General features: G+C 41.3%; 3 protein-coding genes across 8 annotated transcripts in view; 1 reads left to right on the top strand and 2 right to left on the bottom strand.

Annotated features, from left to right (window-relative positions):
- Nucleotides 1–4370, bottom strand: part of klhl5 (kelch-like family member 5) — a 61593-nt gene extending 57223 nt beyond the window's left edge. Inside the window, exon 1 of the mRNA XM_080463901.1 lies at nt 4324–4370. The gene's annotated coding sequence lies outside the window, so the exon portion shown is untranslated. The remainder of the gene's footprint in view (nt 1–4323) is intronic.
- Nucleotide 4371: 1 nt separating this feature from the next.
- LOC308109970 (uncharacterized protein) lies at nt 4372–11374 on the top strand. 3 transcript variants are annotated; one of them, XM_080463896.1, is made up of 10 exons: nt 4372–4723; nt 5279–5578; nt 7750–8046; nt 8703–8813; nt 8901–8951; nt 9364–9399; nt 9476–9514; nt 9601–9627; nt 9722–9769; nt 10682–11374. In XM_080463896.1, the coding sequence occupies exons 1-10, from the start codon at nt 4636–4638 to the stop codon at nt 10810–10812; spliced, it is 1128 nt and encodes a 375-aa protein (XP_080320022.1). In that variant the 5' UTR covers nt 4372–4635; the 3' UTR covers nt 10813–11374. The 3 variants fall into 3 exon arrangements, with proteins under 3 accessions (XP_080320022.1, XP_080320024.1, XP_080320023.1); XM_080463898.1 differs by having other exon boundaries at nt 4375–4723; nt 5407–5578; XM_080463897.1 differs by having other exon boundaries at nt 4448–4723; nt 5310–5578.
- The window catches only part of fam114a1 (family with sequence similarity 114 member A1), a 12063-nt gene continuing 1169 nt past the window's right edge, over nt 10812–21705 (bottom strand). Inside the window, exons 2-13 of one of the 4 annotated variants that reach the window (XM_080463894.1) lie at nt 21325–21660; nt 20882–20966; nt 20347–20570; nt 20107–20241; nt 19127–19279; nt 18906–19044; nt 16324–16409; nt 14467–14682; nt 14188–14327; nt 13697–13769; nt 13137–13190; nt 10812–12715 (exon numbers count right to left, since the gene is read on the bottom strand). In XM_080463894.1, the coding sequence (XP_080320020.1) occupies nt 12590–12715; nt 13137–13190; nt 13697–13769; nt 14188–14327; nt 14467–14682; nt 16324–16409; nt 18906–19044; nt 19127–19279; nt 20107–20241; nt 20347–20570; nt 20882–20966; nt 21325–21654 (1761 nt within the window). In that variant the 5' untranslated portion in view covers nt 21655–21660 and the 3' untranslated portion in view covers nt 10812–12589. Of the gene's footprint in view, nt 12716–13136; nt 13191–13696; nt 13770–14187; nt 14328–14466; nt 14683–16323; nt 16410–18866; nt 19045–19126; nt 19280–20106; nt 20242–20346; nt 20571–20881; nt 20967–21324; nt 21661–21705 lie in introns of all 4 variants that reach the window. The other 3 variants (XM_080463892.1, XM_080463893.1, XM_080463895.1) reach the window with 3 other exon arrangements.

Here is a 21705-nt window from a genome sequence, read left to right as displayed (position 1 = left end):
GATCATCAACTGGAGTGCGGTACGGTTGAAATTACCTTCCTCAATGCGAATTCACCCCACTTTCCACGTGTCTCAGGTCAAACCGGTGAAGGAGAGTGACCTGTCCCCTCCGGCCCGCCCCCCTCCACCACCCAGGATGCTGGATGGTGGCCTTGTCTACACCGTGCGGCGATTGTTGAACGTTCGTCGCCGGGGGCGTGGTCTCCAGTACCTGGTGGACTGGGAGGGTTATGGTCCGGAGGAACGTTCCTGGGTGCCCCGAAGTCGCATTATGGATCGGGAACTCATCCGGGAGTTCCACCGCCTGAACCCGGGGCAACTCAATTGTACGCCAGGAGGCGCACGTAAGGGGGAGGGTACTGTCATGATCAGCTCTCCTGCAGCCCCTTAGGGGGAGGGGTTATTGGCTGCAGGTGTGTGCTTTTTTCCCTGCAGTGTGTTTCAGGTGGGCGTGCCTGGAGGTGGTGTTTGGGATGGAAGAGCTGGCTGGGTTAATTACCAGGATTCAGTACAGCTGCGGGTAGCAGGTGGAGGCGTTTTGGAGGAGTGGCTCTGCTTTTTAAACGGGCTCCTCACTCCACTCGACGCGGGACCGTAAAATCAACAAGAGTTAGGAGTTGTGGTGTTGTCTGTTAACTCTACCGCTTGCTACCTGCTCAACACTCCACGCTCGGGCCCAGCCAGCACCAGCTCGTCCCACACTGCCTCGGCCGCCACCCACTGGACCACAGCTTCAACCTGCTCTGCCCCAATCAGCTCTGTACCCGGCTCTGGTGCTGATTCCCGGGAGCCCCCGTCCGGACAAGGACACGTCCCCTCGCTCCGTCAGCCTGACTCCATCCACGCTAGCCTGACCCGTGAGCCACTCTCCCCAAGACTTTATCTCTTCTGGAGGAGTCTAAAGTCTAAAATTATTATTTCGTTTGTTAAATAAAATCCTTGGTTCACTTCATCTTTGTTCTGGTGACTTTCTGCGCTTGAGCCTCTGTCTCCCCGCCGTAACAGGTTGTGAAAACACATAAACTAAAAGCTGCAGAAATCAATTTCATTTAAATTTTTTAAAGAAATTTCTAACCTGCATGTCAGGCTTAGAAGAAAGAAGTTCATTATTGTGAACATTTTCAGAATTATTTTGCACCAATGCTTTGCCAAAATGTGCAGTTATTGTTATTGATAGGTAAATTGGCTGTTTGCTACTCTGAATCTATGTGACAACATAATCGATATGATACCCAAGCCCAACAAAATATTTCTACAGCCTATTCTCTATATAAAGAAAGAAAACGGGAAAAATAAAGATAAAAAATTTGGAAAATAACAGAAAACTGATCAGGACATTATAGATGTGTTTCTTCTTAGCTGACTCAGGAAGGTCTTGTATAAGGACGCATTAGCAGGGTGTGGAACTATCAAACAATCACAGGCAATACAATGGTAAATATATTTCAGCTGAGTGCTCGAAATATTTGGAAATGCTCAGAGTGTCAAGCAGCTTTGATTGAACATAAAAGCACACAAACTGATTTTTTTAGTTTTGGCAGCTGGCATCTCCGTATATAAGCTGCCGACTGAGCCCTGAGAGAGGCAGGCTGCTGTCGAGTGGAGATAAGGCTCCACCTGCCAGCCATACTCATCACTGTTTGTGTGTGTGTGTGTGTGTGTGTGTGTGTGTGTGTGTGTGTGTGTGTGTGTGTGTGTGTGTGTGTGTGTGTGTGTGTGTGTGTGTGTGTGTGTGTGTGTGTGTGTGTGTGTGTGTGTGTGTGTGTGTGTTCCTGTCCTAGTCCTGCCAAGATAAGTGGCTCTCAGGAACTCAGCTATAAAAATCTGAGCCACGCTAAACATCCAACAGAGATCAAGTCAGACATCACAAAGAAAATATATGCACTTTTTTCAGAATAGATCAACATTATGAAGAGATAAACTGAAGGGTTGATTCCTCTCCAGCAACAACAAGAGGACCTATCAGCTTTTTATTGTGCAGCATTTCGGCGTGCCGTCAATGGATGCTTCTTTAATGGAAATTTTAATTTGCTAAAGTTGCAATCTTATAATTCTGATTTAGTGCTTCATCGCAATCACTGCAGTGGAGCAACGCCTGAGTGCATCAATACAATAATCTTATAATTACACTGCAGCTATTGTATTTCATATTAGTTGCTTGTATATTTGTGTAAATTTGTTTGTTTCTCATCATGTGCAGTTCTTTTTTTTTTTCTTTTTTTTTATGAATTCTTTCATTACAATTACAAAATATCCATGAATGCAGTATCAGCAGATGCAATCCATGCAATTGTTTAAAGGTCTTTATGTCCACATTCATATTTAAATATCTGTCTGCTGGCTATAACCTGTTACTATGAAACACCCAACATCTGGTGGTGCCTGAAACAAGCGTACCTTTGTGTAACAGCAGGACGGGGCTGAATGGAAAAATGCTTAATAGGCTTCTTTAGGTTAAACCCGAGAGTGAATAAATTGCCACTATAATGCTATTCAATACTGATTAATTACAATAATGTTTTGACACTATTAAGTAGGTTTTTTTTTTCATATTATTACATTTTATTTCATTACAATAAACACAGAAACTTATATCTGTGTAAAAGTGTGGTGCAAGAGACCTTTCATTGATTCTCAATAGTCAATAATTAAAAATAATGCTTTTATTTTTATCTTTATCAGAACACAGTATATCAGTAAATCCAACTTTCAACTCAGGATTGATCCTTAGTATCAAATTAAGAAAAGAGGGGTTTATACCTACGCATTCTCCATAAGGGAGATTGCAGGCATACCAGCCCTTCCTTAGAGATCTATGGTGACTGTGAGGACTGAAGGGGCAGTAAATAAAACGACGAGTCACTTGTACAGACTTAATGTTTCATTCACTTAGTTACTGGTAACATTTTGTTTCTAGTGCTGCCTGAGCTGATGATCCAATGCATCAAGACACTTACCTATAAATTCACTTCAGCCAATCAGTGACAAGCTCTACATGTTGCCAGCTGTGCTTGTCGGTGATTGGTTGATGAAAGGAAAGGGGCGGGGCTGAATGTGAAAAGCTCCTGAAAAAGGGGCTTGTCTTTTTGTTTGTTTTGAATAAGATTTCATGTAACTTTACAATGTATTTTATGTTCTAAATAAGTTTGCTTACAAGGATAAATAAACACTTTAGGTCCAGGTCTGAAGATAAATAAGACGTCAACAAAGTAGGGTTGAGTCTCTGTTGTGCGTACTTGCTGGCATGCATATGAAACTCGGCTTGGCTTTGTTTTGTTACAGACTAAAGACTGTTTGATTTCTTTTCTCCTGAGGGGGAGAAGCAGCTCCTAAAAACCATTAGCCCTGGCACCTGTGCTACTGATATTATCCAACAATTGATGAAGAATGCCATGTGATGAAACCCATAATCCAACATTCCTGGAATGAGAGAAAGACTAGTTCCCTTCATAATATGCCTAATTGTTGATATAATGAGAAAGAATAATATGCATGTTTTCCTCATCCACAAACTTTCCGGCCCATGAGTCAATTTTATAAAGACTAATACATTACTGGTATTACAGCCATATTAAGCACTGGGTATTGTCATGTACAAGTAGCAAGTTCTGTGTTTGAGTCACAAATTATGTCAATTATTATGATATTCAGGTAATTAATCTTTGCAATATAATTGGTATTGTACACTTAGAGGTCATTTGTTTTTATAAGTTGAATTCTTATTTTGACCAAGGGGTTAAAATTTTGCCATCAGGTAGTGAGAATTACATTTTTGTGGTTTAAACAAATGACCCAAGTTGACCATCCTAGGGTCGGTGCCACAAACGTCTGTCCAGAGTTAATATTTAATGTCAAATCTAATGATTATGGGGTCACTAAGTTGCCTTATAACATGTGATTTTTTAAACTTTTTTCAAAATATTTATGGTAAGCCCTCTCCAGATAGCTCTTATTAATTTGAAAAGTGGATTCTAATGATGACTGAAGAGACATTTAACTTAACATGTCTGATTGATCAGGAAAACAAACAATGATGGTTTAAATTTTTTTTAAGATTTCCCATCAATAGAAGTCATAACAAACAGCACTAGTGTTTATTTGATTGTAGAGAGTTAATCACCTTATTTAGCATTATGAATTAAAAGCAGTTGTTTCTCAGACGAGGCATATTTTCAACTTCTTTTATATCAACAATAGCGATAAAGATCTTTATCTTGGATTCACACAAACTGACATTAACTACAAATGAAGTCAATCAACTATCATCACTGTCATAATTTCTCTCACGTATCTTTAAACACACAGACACACATTTGTACTTACACTCTGCTGACAGAAACGTTCTGTTGCCTCTGCAACCCTCCATTTCTCACTGTTTCTGAGAAAATGACAGGAAGCGTGATGGGAAGTGAGGTTGCGATATACCGTTGCACACGTGTTGTCACTCGCCTTTTTATGAATTATGAACTGTAACATGAAGGCTTCAGCTTCTTAACCTCCGCTAAAGGCTAATCTGCTGTTTCTGAGTGTAAATGTTTCACAAGAAGAAGAGAAAGGAAGGAAGGAGACACCAAAAACCAAAAGTCATGCCTATGTTAGTGTGAACAAGCGCATGTGTGATCAGTTGATAGAAACATGACAAGAGCAGCAGTGACTAAACTTCTCCTCCTCGTGATCCTCGCCTTCATCATCTGCCTCCCGGAGTTCTTCACCTCATACAGAGGTAGGTCATCCAAAGCTTAAAGCGGACATTAATCCACCCAGCACTGCTGGCCACATGCGTTTTCCTCATCAGTTCAGATCCACGTGAAAAACACAGAACAGTTCTATATTTTTCTTTTTTTTGGTTTTTTTTTATCAAAGTTAAGCTTTACAAGAAGAAAACTATTTCATTTTGAGACTTTGTGTTCATTCTTTCCGTTTGTTCAAACTCCCTCTGATTCAGCCCGTCTGTCTCGCTGAGATAAAAATCAGACCCAAATATAGCACCATTACAAGTGTGACTGACAGCTACTTTGAAAATGTTTCCGTATTGTGTCGCTTTGAAAATGTTGTTCTTCATGAGAGCAGCATGCTTTAAGCTTTGTGCTCATGTCGTGTTTGCCCTCAGTGGTTATTCTTTCTCTGTCTTCTCCTCTCTTGTCTCTTTCTGGTTGGTTATAAACGGGAGGCAACGGCTTCCATTTTTGAGTTCCTGCTTTGAATTCTGACTTTTTGTCTGCTTTCTACTTAGAAATCACACTAACTTTTACAGTTGTTCATTCTGTTTCCTTTTCAGTATCAAAAGTGTATTTCCTCTGCCTTCCCAGCCGAACCTGCACACAACAGCGTCAGGTGAAAATGGCAGACGATGGGGAAACTGGAAAAGCTGATGTCAAGAAAAAAGATATGTGTGATCCTTTTCAGGATGCGGCTCATGAAAAGTGGGAACAGACCTGTGCTCAAGAAAATCAAAACAATACATCAGACTCAGCATCAGACTCCCGAGATGACAGAGCTGATCACAAACTGAGCTGGTTCATGTGTGAAACACGCGACATGAAGACAGGAGAAAATTACAGCAGCGATTTATCCTCAGGTATGTTGTTTACTGTTCTATTCAAAACGGTTAAGTATTGACACGTTCACACTCTGCTGAGGTCCCAACACCCTTCACTTATTGGTCACCTCTGTAATACAGCTCAGCGTTCCGAGAAATAGTTCTCCAAAACAGACAATTCTAAAAGCAAACTGAAAGCTTTCAAATGAATGGAGTGGAAAGTTTCTCAGATCGACTTCACTGTAGTTACCTTTAACATTTGCAAATCTTACATGAAGAAGATGGACGAAGGAAGGGAACCACAGCTCAAGCAGACATTTGTCATGGAACAAATCAAACTGTTGATTAGGGAAACACATGTGAGCACAGATATAGTTTGCCTGACCATAGTCCAGGATGTCTCTGGGGTCCTTTTTGGTCATCTGAGAGAGTAACAATGAGCTTTTACTTGAATGGATACCTCTGATCTAGCAGGACCTCCACACATCATACACATTTATAGTATTTTCTTTTATTAGAACTGGACCGAGGCAAAGCTGATGTCTCTGCATCTGCTCAGTAATTTATGTACAAACAGCTTGTCAACTGTTTCACACTGTCCACATTTCTTTCAATCATATTGACTCGCCAAACACTTGTGGCTGTAGTCAAAGGTAGAACCCACGTCTCTGTAGCTTCTGGCAACATGCTCATAATCTGGACCAATGAGCTGCCTACCACATGCGCTACATATCCACAGGGTTTTTAAACGTATATTGAGAAATGTTGGCCAATGAATGAAAAGGAAAAGCTGTTGAAGGCCAATTGTGATGTCTGCTGCTTTACATGTACAGTATGTTGATAAAACAATGTGTCCTTCTCCAAGTTGAAGTAGACCTTCTGTGATTTTGCATTTTTCCAGCTGTATTTTGGTGAATCGTGATGCCTTTCATTTAAAAGTCCTCAGAATAATGTTATCATCAAAATCTGCATGCTCTCATTCTGCTCCTCTGTCTTTCCGATGTTTCTGCTGTATATATTTTTATAATTTGAACTTTAATCCTACTATTTTGCTTTTTCTTTGTGTGACATTGAGCTTGCACAGCCAGTGCAATACGGTTTAAATGAAGGTTTTGTTGGCAGTGCTGTAGCAGGATTCTGTTGTCATACAGTGACATCTAGTGTATCCAGAGGGTATGTGCCAACTTATTTTGATATATGAGTCGTATAACCAGCCAAACAAATAAAGAAATAAAGGGACATAGCCTTAAAGATATGGTAGAATTAGCGGCCTTTAAAATAAAAAGCTATGGGAAGTTTTACTCTTCTGTTGTAGATTCTAGATAGTTTTGTCAAAAATCTTCTCCAGTCAATCTCTGAGCAGGGAAAGCCTCGTGTCCCCCTGTGACTTTTAACGCCCTCAGGGTGGTAATTACGGTCCTAAAACAGCAGGGAACAACTCTTTTTGTTTCAATTTAAACGGGGCAGAGATATTACGTGTTTGTTGCAATATTACCATTCTCACTAGGACAAAGTTCCCAGCTGGTTGGACGCACCATGACATGCATGTCCTTTGAGAAAGGAGACTGAAGTCCCTGCAGGAAAGGCACAGAGGGAAAAGATCCTAAAAACATGACACAGGACTAGAGATTGGCCAACTGCAAATCCTTGAGAGATTTTCAGCTCACATTTTATTTTTATTTATTTATTTTTTTCTTCATGTCATTGGATGACATGGATCTGATGTATTTTAATTTATCTTCAAGCACAACTTTATCCAAATGCAGCCTTCAAGGCTTATAACACAACTTACCAGGTAAGTTACCAGAGGAGAGTCAAAAATAGTGTTTTGGAAAACTATGTCCATTAACTGTCAAAAATTTTATCTATGTTTTTGTTTTGATTTTTAATTTTGTTAAAAAATTACAAAAATATGGACACAAATGTTGTGATATGTTGAATCAGAAGATAGTACTGATTGCTTTTTTAGCTCATTGAAAGGCTTCAATTAAATATTTAGGAATGAAGAATAAGATCTGCACTTGCTGTTTGAAGTTTTGTACCATTATAACATTATATTCTGGGGGGGGGGGGGGGGGGGGTCTACTTGAACAGTGGCCCCCGGCTCATTTCTCTAAATGAGCTTGAAACTCCCACTGACTTATTCCTCAATTGGTGAATAATTTCAGTACCTTGTTACAACACCACTTTCATCCTGTGTTGTTCTACAGTACGGAAGCTACAGCTGGAGGTGTCAGTGGAGCTGCAGCTGAGTGACGCTGAGACCGTGAATCTCACCTTGTATGGCCGCAGTGACCACAACACCTTACACTTCCATCCACTTGATGAGGAGGAAGAGAAGACAGGTGGTGATGATGAAGGGCAGAGGGAGGCCTTCTTCTGCTGCCGGCCTCTCCTGCCCACCCCCGAGTCCTCCAATCAAAGTCGCTGTCTTCTTTGGCTCGCCAATCAAACTGTGTTGACCGCTACAGTGAAGGAAAAGCTGCCATGGAAACGGACCCAGAAAGGTTGGTGTTGGGACGAGGGGCGCACGGCCTCTTTTGTCTCCCATGTGTCCTGTGTGGCTTCACTGCAAGACAACAGGAGGAAACAATTAGGAGGGAAGGAAATTGGCCGATCTGTTTTCATTTCATTCAAATCAGCCTTCATCTCTCCCCGTTCACGAGGGACTCTTCCTTTTCAATAGAACAAATTTCCTTCAATTCTTCTTCTCTCGACTCCAGTTTCTTCTCCATGACTTTGTTTCCTCCTCTTCCTCAGTGCTACATGATCAGTCATACTTCCAAAGACTACATTACATCTTGATATACAGTATCTTCAGGCTTGTATTGATTTGGGCCTGATGTCTGTCTGTTCGGCGACCCCATCACTCTCCCATGGCTCAAGCTACGACTATGTAATATTTTCCAGTGTTCAGGCTGAGAGCTGGATATCCATCTCACTCTCTCGCTTTCTGCTCCACTTCCAACAGACTTTTCCACTTGGGTCTGCTCTTTTTCTGCTTCTGTATCTTGACGCTCTATCATTGTGACCTTTTAATAATTTTATTTTAAAATCACATTTCTATGGTTTTTTTTAACCATTTTTTTCTGTGACTAAATTAATCACTCAGGCTGAACAATAATGATGACATTTCTATTGATGTCTGTCTCTGCTCCTTCAGATGAGTGGAAATGTATATTCAGGGTGGTCTGGCTGGTTCTGCTGTGTGTGGTGCTGCTGGCCATAGTTACGCTCGTGGTCAAACAAGTCTGCAGGGGAAAACACTTGTTCAGTAAGGCACACAGAAAACACGTTGCAAACGCACCTGATAACTTTGATGTTTTGAAGCCGACATGAACACGTTTCTCCTTTTCATCAGGAAACTCCCGACTGCACCCTGCTGGTTTCAACGCAAGTCAGCAGTTAAATGGTAATAACAAGTTCAAAGTTTTACCAGTATTAGCACCTAACATCTCCCCCTGTTTTCCTTCCAATATAAGTACTAACTTGACATGACAAATCTCTCTGTCGCTCTGAGTCTGAGTAGTCATGTGTGCATGTCAGGATCAGAAGAGACCCTTTCAGTCATGGTTTGAGTCTCTGCTTACGGCCATCAGCCAGCGGCAGGGGTTCTCAAGTGTGGGAGTTGTTTTTAAGAACTGAACTTCCAAAGTAACTGCAAAAAGATTTTCTTATATTTCATAAAAAAGAAAAGACCGTCATTAAACTGTTAACATCAAGGTATAATGTTATAATGGCAAGACAGATGCAGTTATTAAAAAAATATATTAAAAAAGAGATAATAAAACATTTCTTTCTTCTTTTTATTACTGTACATTTAGATGTTCAGAGGCAGATTCAAACCATCACTCCAAGAGGTAAACTGCATAAATGTACTTCCCTCCTACTGTACCATACACAGAGAGGCGTTAACAGTCTCTCGCTGTCCATCAGGTGCTGCCCTCCACACATACGAGTTCCATTCCTGGTCAGGTCAGTATGTCACCACTCTATTGATCAACAATGGCCGACACTTCTTTCAGTCCTTTCAACACCTTTGTTTTGTTTTTATTGTGCAGGACTCTCACCCATCCAGGAAGTAGAAAGTGGGAACAAAACTGTTCACAAAGATAAGCAATTCTAACTCTATTGTTTCTGACAGTTTCAGTTCTAATGGCTTTTTTCATGTGCCTTTTTCAGATGACGTAGAAACATTACTGGATGGAAATGTAAACCACTGCTACACGGGTAAACCTACAATTATGCCAATAGTCTTGATAATCTCAATTTGTTTGCTTTTTGAATATATCTTATCACCATGTGTTTGTATATTACTGTACTTTATACTATATAGCAGCGGTGTCAAACATACGGCCCTCCGGCCAAAACCGGCTCACAAAAGAATCCGTCATGACCCAAAGGATAATCTTGAAAAGTGTAAAACTTCTAAAAAAAAAAAACAACAAAAAAAACCACACACACAAAATAAAACATCACCAACAAAAATAACCAATAAATAATTTTCTTTTAACAAAAGTAGCTACTTTCTCTACATTATGCACTGGGGATAATAGAGTAACAGGCATGGTGCAACAGTAAGAGCAAAGGGCTGTGATTGCAGCAGTGGAAGCTTCATACATTATTGCTAGTGAAGTAAAGTGAATTTCTAAAAAAAAAAAAAGAAAAAACATTGATATACAATGCTTCAGAAATCATGTGGCCTGAGAAGCAAAAGGCTTTTTGCCAGCATTTGCCTGAAGGGGAAAGCTGCGTCTGATAAGACTCCAGGTCTATGAGCACATTTGAGATCAGCAAAATGAATCACGAATTCTAGTCATTTGTTGCATTTCTTTTACATTCATGGAGCAAAAACAAGCTGCAAAGGGACTGTATTTTACACAAGAGGCGTCATTAAATAGGGGCCCGATATTAAAATTACATTTGTTGTCTTTAAAATGTTCATAATTGAGATTATAATTGAACCGGTCTGGTCCATTCAAGTTCAAATTAAGCTTCATGTTGACCATGAACTAAAATGACTTTGACACATCTGCTATATAGTCAGAGATTATTGCATTATGAGCATAGTGATTCAAATAAATGTCTTCCTCTCTTTTAGTTGCAGAGTGTAAATGACCACGTTTTATATTTTGCCTTTAGGTAATCTGCATCATCGCAGTCATTCGTCCCACTCTCATAGAGGAGCCGCCCCACTGACAGCAGCAGCAACCAATGCTTTTATTGATATTACTCACAAATGTGATGAAAATAAAGTGTCTGAGCCATTTTAAATGGTTAAAACTGGTTTATTTTCAACATCTCTTCTTCACACAGTCATTTCATTAGAAGTTCATCTTAAGACATTAGTAAACTACTCAAAGTTGGAAAAAAAGGGCTGCACTTTTTCAACATGCAGCACAAATCACTTTGCATTCTAAGGCACACACACGTCTGATAAACGGCCTCACCCCGTCTGGTTAGAGCTTAGAGAAGCCAAACATTTCGACAGGACTGACTAATATTTTCTTTGCTTAACAGCTTTCGTGCCTCCTCCAATGCTTCTCTAAAAGGGGAGAAGCGGGAGAAAAGAAGGAGCGCTTATCTTGTTGAGATCTAAATAGCTGTGAGCCTACAGCTCTCAGCCAATTTCACTCTGTATTCAAGAAAAGGCAGCAGTCAAAGAAAAGTGATAAAATGTAGAAATTGGTTGGGCCATGCATCTTTGGCTTGAAAGTGGTGCATAAAATTAGATCCAGGCTTTTATCAAGTGAACACAATTTAAAAACAAAAAAAAACACTGAAATATGTGTATGCAATCTTTAAGGGTATTCACTTTAATGTAAAGAAAAGAAAGCGAGAGAAACCGCTAACCTGGCTCTCTCCACAAGATTTCACTAAATTGACCAACCATCTCAGATCTCAGAGTCTTTTGAAGACCAAAAACTGATTTGCAACAGATCAAACTGTTTTCTTCAAGTGACCAGACACATGAATCCAAAGGATCAGTGATAACGTTGTTGTGTAACCGTTGTTTTCTAGCAATTTTATTATCATCATCAGTGTTGAAGTGATCTGATCTATGATATGTGATAACTGTGTTCATTCAAATCATTTCTGCGATGCCCTAAAGGGGACATCAAAGTATCTGCATACAGTTACACATGTTCAAATTGTACATTACACATGATGTATTGGTCCAGTGAAGCCAAAATTGTAATTTCCTGTTTCAATACAGCTCCACATTTATTGTTTAGATGGTTGTATTGTTCATTTCAGTTTGGACAAAATTCTAAATTACTGCTAACTAAGACTTAAAAATTGTGGACATACATAGAAATGTAAATTAGTTTTTCTATTATAAAGTGTTTCTAAAACAAACATAAAGGTAGTAAAGCTTCATATAATTTAATATAAAAATGAAAGGAGTGAGAAAAGACTGTGCACAATCACTAATACTGGCATCGTGTCTCAAACCAGATTCAAACAATTAATCAAAATAGACATTTCATTCATGTTAGTTCTCATTGAGCTGTAAGGAGTGCAAATATCACTTATTATACATTAAAATAGAGTCCCTTCAATACAATCAGTGTTTTCTTTTTTGTTGTTTGGTGGAGGTTTGGAGAATCATCATTGCTACACAGATTAAGTCACACTGAGCTTGTTCTCCACTTTGGTTCCTTTAAGCAAAAATCAATGGGAAAAAAATGATTAATCATTATTATTCATAGATACAATGTTGTAGAAAGACGTACAACCTGCATGTGTTACCTCTAAATAAAACTGTCATCTCTAAGATTAGAATCTCTCTTTACATTAATACCATATATTTTGTCTTTCATTGTTCTATGACACTTAGATAGAAGCACTTAACGTGGAATATCGAGCCTCCATGTTTTACTGTACAACGTTAAGACAAGCAGGTAGTAGTGTGTGTGTGTGTGTGTGTGTGTGTGTGTGTGTGTGTGTGTGTGTGTGTGTGTGTGTGTGTGTGTGTGTGTGTGTGTGTGTGTGTGTGTGTGTGTGTGTGCGCGCGTGCGTGTGCGTGTGCGTGTGCGTAGGAGAGGGTTAGTGTTGTATCTGTGCTGCTGTCTCTGTAGAAGTCTGGCAGTGTTGACTCTGGATGTGGGAGATCTGCAGGATGGGCAGGAGCAGCTGAAATGCATTCTGGATGTAGTTGGTACTGTTGGAGCCCTATGGACAGCAGAGTTATCATCATCGTCATTATCTGGAGAACTGAGTTAGTTGTTTTGAATACTATTCGAGATATAAAAGTATTTGCAGTATAAAGATAAAGAAATGTTGGGGAAACTGGAGTACCAGGAAGAAAAAACACACACACGGGGACAACATGCAAATTCACTATTTTACTTAAGATTGCCATATTTTGGTTCTTTACTCCTAAATGTCACTTAAGAAAATCCACAGATTTCACAATTGACTAAATGAGCCTCTTTCACTGTAAATGGTTAGTTGCACATTTCCAGCAGTCATCATGAGAATGAGACTGCTGCAAGATCCTGTGGAGGTTCAGGTTTCCGGCCCATAATGTGGTGGAATAGTCTTTAACTCGTCCCCAGATTATAATTCCAAATAACTTGAGAACTAGTCTCACCTCTTGCAGGACACTATTTGCCACTGGATTCACCTCCTCTGCTTTCCTCTGACCCTGAAAACCATGAAGAGATGAAATGAGATCACGTAAGCGCAACTTGAGCCGATGTTTTCATTGTTTCCTGTAATTAGTAATGAACGGTAAAGTTGGCAAATGCAACTGCACACTTTTAGAATGAGATTTTCTTCTACTCACACAATCCTAAAAATTTAATTATCCGGGGATCAAACTAAAATGTTCCCTGCTCAGTCGATGTCTGAATATCATTTTCTTAAAAACAACAATGTGGCAGCTGCTGACTTGTTACTTCAATACAATGAAAACGGCTCCTGAAGGTTTCTTATTAATCAATCTGATACACTTCTCTGCTGCTGTAAAAGCTCATTAATGCACCATTAATTCACAGCAGAAACCAAACGCAACAAATGCATTATTCAGTCATGTTTGATGTGCATTTGCTAGAAAATCATTATGGTGGGATTGAAAGATTCATCTTTTTGGACAGAAACACTAATGATGATTGAACTTTAACACTTTGGCGTCTACTTATGATCACCTACCCCAACAAGAAGCAGTGTGTCAGAGAACTTCTTCGCCAAACAGTCCACTTCTCTGCACATTGCACAAGTCAACCTGGAAAATACAGATTTTTTTTTTAGCAGCCCACCACAAGAGTAAACAAGGGCTCACATGCACACACACACATGCACGCACACACACAATGTTTCTCTGCATTCAGGGAACATTGTGTTTTCCTGCATTGGTTTCCTCTATTTACTGCAGAATTCCAAGTTGACCATAACTACTGCTTGCTGAGACCTCATCCATCACCCAAACTATAACTTCACCATAGCTGTCGTCCAACCTTAAAACACGTCTAAACATATGTACTCTTTGATTTCCTTAAAAATACATAATGTACATAATGATTTTCCATGATGGGGACTTCAACTTTTGACCCCCACATGGATGAGAAGTCCCCACGATGAGAGTGTGTGATGTGTGGACAGATTTAACCCCCCCCACAACACTAATATTTCCACAGACACACCTGGTGAGGATATGGGCCTGCTCTCTGGCAGGTTTCTCCTGCTCCTGACCATGGAGGATGAGCTCTGCCACCTTGTGGAGCTGTTCGATACTACGAGCAGTCACTTCTGCCAGACTGCCGACTGATGAGAGGTAGACACACTGAAGAGAAGGAAATGAAGATGAGCACGGGCACACGGTCGCAGAACGGCTCCACTAAACTGAATGAGGTGGTGACGGCAGGAGGAAAGGTGGCTTGAAATGAAGAGAAGAAGGTTCTGCGTTGATGGGTTGACCTCACCTCCACAGATCTGGGGTCACTCTCCTTCTCTCCTTTCATCTCCTCCCCTTCGCTCTCCATTCCCTCCTGCTCCTCTCCGTCTTTCTTCTCCTCCTCTTTTTTGTTCACTCCAGGCGAGGCCTCCTCCCCTGACTGGTCCTGCGTTTCCTTGCCAACTGTCTCCGTAGTGACAGGCTGTTCCACCTCGCTCACCCAATCATGGGCCCTCATTCGAGCCTGGAGATGAATAATTACCACCCATCAGTTCTGCATGTGGAGAAATCCCTGTCCTGATGCATGCAAATAGATGCATATACATGATTATATGCTAATGTCAGTTCCCTATATGTGAATTTGATTATGCAGAAGGACTTCAAAGGTGGTAACTTTTTTTTCGTACTTTAAGACAACAGCAGGGGAGAGCGGCGGTTACACTAAAGAGAGGCTTTATGTGCAGATGAATCTGTCCCTCTGTGGAGCAAATTGAATCAACTTTAAATGGCTTTCTCAACTTCTGAATTGCCATTTCCAAGATTTTCACTTCAAAGGAACCTGAACTTGATGCCTCAAGTATCCATATAAAAAGTCCCCCAAAAGGAATGCCTGTAATCTTCTACAGGATTACTTACAGGCTTAAAGTTGTCCAAAGTAATTATTGTACATTCCTTATTACACAGTTCAATTAAAAAAAATTATTAATAATGGGGGGATTTTGATCGAGTTACATCAAAGGCCAAACATCCACTTATCTCCTTTACCTCCTTTACCTAACTTCCAGCTGGAGTCAAGTATACACCCTGGACAAGTCCCCAATGCATCACAGTGCAAACACAGAGAGACACAACCATACCCACAGCTCATTTAGAGACTCCAATTCACCTTATATGTATGTCTTTGGATTGAGAGACAAAGTACCCGAAGGCAACTTTTCTTTACACTGGAAGGACTCCAGAACGCCACACAGAAAAGCCCAGAATCAAACTGACAGGGTTTCCACTACATCCCTATGTGACTGTAACCTTGTTGTTCCATCAAGTTCCCATATTTAAATAAAAAAGACGTATTGCGACCTTTCCTTACATAATCAATGTTGAATAATTACTTTTAATTACTTTCATGCTCAGATAAAATGCCATAAAATAATTGCATATGAGTTGACAGTTTTGTTAAGCTGAAATCCTTTCAGCATAATTACACCATAACTCCAGAGGCAAACATAACTTTGGTCGACGACTCGTGAAATCCATCAGCCTAAATTAGTAAGCAGCCAAAATGAAGCCTGATACAAAGATCTTTCTCAGAGCTAAAGTGTTTTTTCAGTCCTGAAATGATGCCATTCGGAATATTTCTAATTGAATTTGTCATGGCGACACAAAAAGGCTGCAGCCATCCATTTTCTATCCCGATCCTAGCCGAGACAGGTCACTAGCTAATCCAAGGGCAAAGACATTCAGACTGTGGGAGCAAATCCAGAGTAAACCCGCGCACACCGAGAGAACATGCAAACTCATAAAAGGCTCCGCAGCTCAGACCTGCACCCGGGATACTCTCGCTGTTAAGATTAAGTGCTGACCATAACTACACTATCGTGAAAAACATCCCTAGCTGTAATAAATGTTCAATCTTATTTGAGATTGTTCACAATTTGAGTACTTTTCTCTCTTGACAGTTGAGAAAGGAACTGGGTTGTATAAACTAACTGGACGTTATGAAGCTCTGAATGTGTGACTCATTTTTCCACTTCATATTCATATTTCAGCCTTTGCTTGGAAACCTATGAGGTGTGTGTGTGTGTGTGTGTGTGTGTGTGTGTGTGTGTGTGTGTGTGTGTGTGTGTGTGTGTGTGTGTGTGTGTGTGTGTGTGTGTGTGTGTGTCACCTTGTTGAGCTTGTCTGGGGTGGCAGCGACATGAAGCTCAAACAGCAGCTCAGTGAGAACGCTCACAAACTCCTCGCCGTCAGCAGCTGACAAAAATACAAAACCACAAACACACACACACACACACACACCCACACACACACACACACACACACACACGCACAAGTACTCTTCAGTTTCCCCAGCGAGCATGTGCTGGTTGTCGTCGACACTACATGAAGACGTGTACCACATGTCAGTGATGGTATGGCTTTCCCCCCCATGCTATTTTTCTTTTGCCAAATTAAATCCAAATTCTGTAAAGAAATTACTCAACAAGAGAGACACGCATGCAGATTTAACGTTGTGATCGCATGAATTGTATATGTTGGATTTGTTGAGTCTGCGATGCAAACGTGTCAGAGGCCGCTGAACACCAACACTGGATCAGGAACCATGTTCACCCCTGCAGGTAAACCCCCGCCTGCTATGAACTGTCACATCGCCCCAAGCTTTCTGTGACAAGTGTGTGCTAACTCTCTAAAATACGCAACAAAAAAAAAGAAGCTGTGAAATATTTTAAAACAAAACTTGGCACCCCCCCCTGACTTACAGTCTCATTTTAGTTGAACATTCAGATTCTTTAACTGATTCAGGAGATCATGAACAAAACGCCTCTAACACTGATTCCCAGAAGAGATTCTGTGCTTTAGTGAAGGGAGGAAAATAATGTGGGCACATTCCCAGATGCAGAAACAGATATTAAAGTAGACAGCGCAGGCTTTTTGTGAGAGAAATTGGATTTTCTAACTATGACACGGGGGAAATGTTGAGAGAAAACGTGCTTTGGACATTTTAAACCTCAGCCGACATTCAGCTTTTCAGCTGAAATGTCTCTGAAACTGAATCCCCACTGGCAGCCGCTCTGCTTCACTGTGTCTGACCTCCATTAGGAAATAATGTCACAGACTGGCAGCGACATGTTGGGAGTTAATGTCGTGATTAAAACATAATTAACAGTTCAGATGGAGACGTGTGTGACCAGAATGAGTATAACTACTGTAAATCCGAGGACTTCTGTGAACTTCTTGCCAGTTAAACCTGTCTGCAGTGGTAAAGGTGATTCTCAGGACGGTAGAATATCATCACAGGTTCTGAGAAGGTGGAGGATCATGCTATTTTGTTTTGGTGCAAACAGGAGGCACTCCATTTGTTCAGGTTAAACTTGGAAGTCTCTTTCAACTTGTTCTTCATTCAATATTTATACATTCTTGGGTTTAATCACTGAGTGTCGATAGTACCAGCAACAACAGGCTGAAATATTCACCGTTTTGTGGTGTTTGATGTGAAACTACAATATACTGGAAAAGGGTTTGGCAGATTTTCTAATGAGTGTTTCTCTATATAATCAACTCTAAGGACACATTTTGATTTATTCTGATATTATAGACGAGACAGACAAAACACAGTAGGAGGACTGGTGTGTTTGCTTGGCGTATTCAGGTTAGATGGATAAGTCTATGCGTATTCTCATTCTCACTCATTTCAAATGCATTTGAATCAGGTCAACTGGACGTGGTCATTAGTCATGTTTGGCCCCTTTATCAAGTGGCTTCATCAGTTCACGCTGCCCCATTGAGCTCAGGTATTTAATTCTGCTGAAAAAAGCTGCAAATGTTTTCACTAGCTATAATCACAAGATGTGAGAAGATTTGAGGATCCCTATATTAAGTTAGTCTGGGATTCAAAAAAGACAGCTTTAAAAAATGTATTGAATCAAACGAAGCAGCAGAAGCTGAAGTTATTTGACCTTAATGATGCAGTACAGGTCAAACTCCAGAAGAATAGCTCCTCCGTGTCTCGTAATGACATTCTAAAGGGTTCCTTTGTTGAACCTTCCCAGCTCGTTTCTTCCAGACTCCATGTGGACTAGTTAACACATGTCTGTGTGGAAAAATGATGGATCACCCCATTAGAATCTCTGCTGCCGATTCTTTAGGACTGAAAGCACCAGCGATGAAGAGGTTTTCTCATGAGCATAATGTCACAGTTGAAATAAGATATAAATATTATACTTATTGATTTTTTTTTTTTGTGAAGAAAATTTTTCAGTAACAATCAATGTAATATCTTGCTTTGTGACGGGCTGAAGCAGGAGAGTCACAGGGGACTGATTACCCACCGAAGAATACATCATCATCTTCATCACTGCCTGACTGCGATCACGCTGCTGCCTAATGTTGGTTTTATTGTGTTCTGTTTTAATGCATGTCTTTCAGCCTGCAAAGCGCATTGAATTAACCCGTACAGGAATAGCGCTACAAAACAAACCTGCCTTGCTTTAAATCTCTGGGTGTCAGCAACAACACGCTCATCTTCTATCCTACAAAAGTGAATTAAAAACAAAATAATAAAAAAAATGACCCGCGAGGTTAACCTCAGTTCAGATTATTTGTTCCCTCATTAGCAGTGTGTCCTTGTACCAAATGCTGCCTGATCCAGGGTCGGTGCTCAGGGACCCCCTCTACCGCCAGCATTTCTACTGGCTGGTCCGGGTCACTCACATAAAGGGGTAGAACAGTGTATTTGGGAACCTTGATCACCATTATCCTTCGTCTCTCCACCTTCTACCTCTTCTTCCTCCTCCCCTTCTGGCTTGATGAAAATCTCTTTGATGAAAATCAATTCCTTCTTCACCTCCTCCTGCTGTTCCTCCACCAGGGAGGAGAGAAAAGCTTGAACCTGAGAGGGGATATACACATGACTTCGTGTGCAACAGATGAAACGGGCGAAGAGCTTGATGTTCACAACACTGGTACGGTACCTTGGCTTCACTCTCGTTGGATAGAATCTCCAGGGCCTCCAGGTGTGATAAACCCTGGTAGTCATCAAAAAGAATACCGTAGTGAGCAGTGGGTGCACCGATGGACTGGTTACTCAGACGAGCCCTCTCCTTCTCCTTGGCTTCCTTCAACATCTGAAAAATCACAAGGTCACATCAATGCCACGGAATCACGGAGAGGTCAGTTATGGAGGACGAAGCTAACGGACACTTGAATAGAATCAAAGACACAGAGTACCTCAGACAAAACAAAATAGAAAAGACATATTGAAAATACATGCGTGCAGGATGAACGTTCCTAAATGCAGGTGCCAGAGAATGTCCTCAAACACTCACCATGGGTCTTGAGGTGAGTCCACGGGGCCAATAGAACAGAAATGTGCCCAGAAATATGAGAGTTTTTTGGTTGTGTGAGGTTTTGTAAGTTTAAGTGAAACACCTCAGTATTGGGGTTCAAGGTCAAAGAGGGCTGGATGCTGACGATGAGTGGAGGTATGAACACCCTGGACAGGTCATAGAACCACACACACTCACATTTATGTACAATTTAGATTCACCAATTAACCTCAAAATGACATTTTTGTGGGCGAAAAATCTCCAAATTCTTGCTAAACTGTGGGTGCTACTCCTTTTTGAAGCAAAAACTGCAACATACGTCTTATCAGCATTTTCAGACCATCAAAATGCTTAGAACAGCCAAACAACAATTTGAGACTCAAATGAAATGTGGAATGTCTGCACCTAGATGATACGAGATACCGAATGTATCTATCATCTGCACCAAATAAATCAGTAGGCCCCAAGACACAGACATGCAGTACGCCACAAAACAGTGGAGAGGAGTCAAACACAACGTCTCTGATAGAAACTCTCATCATGGAAATAAGAGGGAAACCGGTGTAATGCCCCTTCTGAGGTCAATGGAACCACATGTGAGTGTGCATGAGAGGGACTGTGTATACCTGACTCAGTGAAGCGGTCTTCTGCATCAGAGTCTTGGTCTTTTTGAATCCCGGGTCGCTTTCTGCAAGAACAATCATGGTTTTCTTTCCTATGAACTCCAAGGCGTCCAGACCGCCGCTGATCACAGACTTTCCCTGAGAGACAAAGGCAAAGAAGGAAAGGATCAAAAAAAGGCAAAACTAAAAGAAACTTTGCAACTACAAGACGTGTAAAGTTCAGCAGTGCGTCTCTTCACTCACTGCATGTGTGATAGTGGAGAAAACCCCCCGGCCAGAAGCGGCTGCAGCAGTCGGTGAAGATGACTCCACCGGGCCAGACGTTCCAGACTCCTGGATTTCCTCTCCGCCTCCTTCTACCTTCTCCTCAGCTCCGTCGGCCTCCTCTTGAGCCTCCTCACCTACCGAGGCCTTGTGGAGACGAAGAGCCTCGCCTGCTTTCACCTTAACTGATGTCAGGCTGTGACCTGCAGACAGAAACATGCAGGAGATTCACTGACATGAGGAATAAGTCAATGTTGGTTTATATTCAAGACGGCGGCTGCTTCTAGTAAGAATGTCAAGAAACCTGCTTTGAGACTTCGTAAGAAATGAAATCTGGGTATCGTTGTTCTGAAAAGTTACACTTGAATGTACACAGCTTATATTTAAGGTGGAGGAAGTTTAACGGTCTCTCTCCAGCATGTCCGCTGGCTTTTGCCTGATATCAGTGGTAACCTGACCAACGTGGGGCGTATGAATCCAGACTGAATACATGAGGGAAATACTGAGCACGTACCCACTGTGGAGGTGGCACTGCTGAGAAGAGATTTTCCCCACGAGCCCCAGCCTCCCCAACCTTTTTCTTTCTCCTGGTCAGAGCTCTGCACACACCGACACATGCATTCATTTCACAACATCGGTTAGAAAACATATTTCTTTCTTATTCTATCATCCAATAATAGCATTTGGTTTATTCAAGTTCGAGTTCAGATGATGAGCGATTAATCGGCAAAATCATCACAAATGGAAGAAACGACAATGACTGTTTGAACATTGGTGGGTTTTAGGGGGTTTGGAAATATTAAGATGTTCAATGAATCTAAGAATTTGCATTTAAAATAATCATATATTTCAGATGACTTTCCAGTATTTTGCTGCGTCCTCAGGTGAATAAAACCCCTGCACAGTGTTGTATGTGAAAAACATGACATTTCAAACTCGAAAAGCAATTCCTCGAACCGTCATGTCCTGCTCCACAGCCTCTGGATCCGTCTCCAGGCTCACTGGTTGGTCACACTCGATGGCCTGGCCCTCCGCGGCAGGCTCGGGTTGGTCATTCTGAGTTTCCAAAGAGTGGGTTTGGGCAGCGGGTTCATCCGAGGGCGTCTCCTCAGTGGGGACTGGCAGGGTGAAGTTCTGCGGAAAGAGAGGAGGCTGCAGCGGCGCTGAGGGTCCAGCGAGGGCTGCTGGGATATCCTGAAACGGGTCACTGTCCACACCGAGGGGCTGAGGTGGAGGAGTGGGCTCTGTGGAGGGTTCTGGGTCTGAGGGGGCAGCAGTCTGGGACATGGTGATCTGGAGGAGAACAGATTTTTTTTTTTCATTGGTTAAAGTTTTGTG

This window comes from Lipophrys pholis (genome assembly GCF_963383615.2).
Source record: "Lipophrys pholis genome assembly, chromosome: 5".
Classification (NCBI taxonomy): domain Eukaryota; kingdom Metazoa; phylum Chordata; class Actinopteri; order Blenniiformes; family Blenniidae; genus Lipophrys; species Lipophrys pholis.
Note: the sequence above shows the minus strand (reverse complement) of the source record. Positions and strands in the feature narration are given on the sequence as shown.

What these genes read in the sequence shown, in the direction of transcription:
- LOC308109970 (XM_080463896.1), top strand. Translation starts at nt 4,636, where the DNA reads ATGACAAGAGCAGCAGTGACTAAACTTCTCCTCCTCGTGATCCTCGCC. An exon ending in CGCAAGTCAGCAGTTAAATG is followed by an intron (nt 8,952 to 9,363) that starts GTAATAACAAGT and finishes CTGTACATTTAG; the next exon opens with ATGTTCAGAGGCAGATTCAA. An exon ending in ACCCATCCAGGAAGTAGAAA is followed by an intron (nt 9,628 to 9,721) that starts GTGGGAACAAAA and finishes TGCCTTTTTCAG; the next exon opens with ATGACGTAGAAACATTACTG.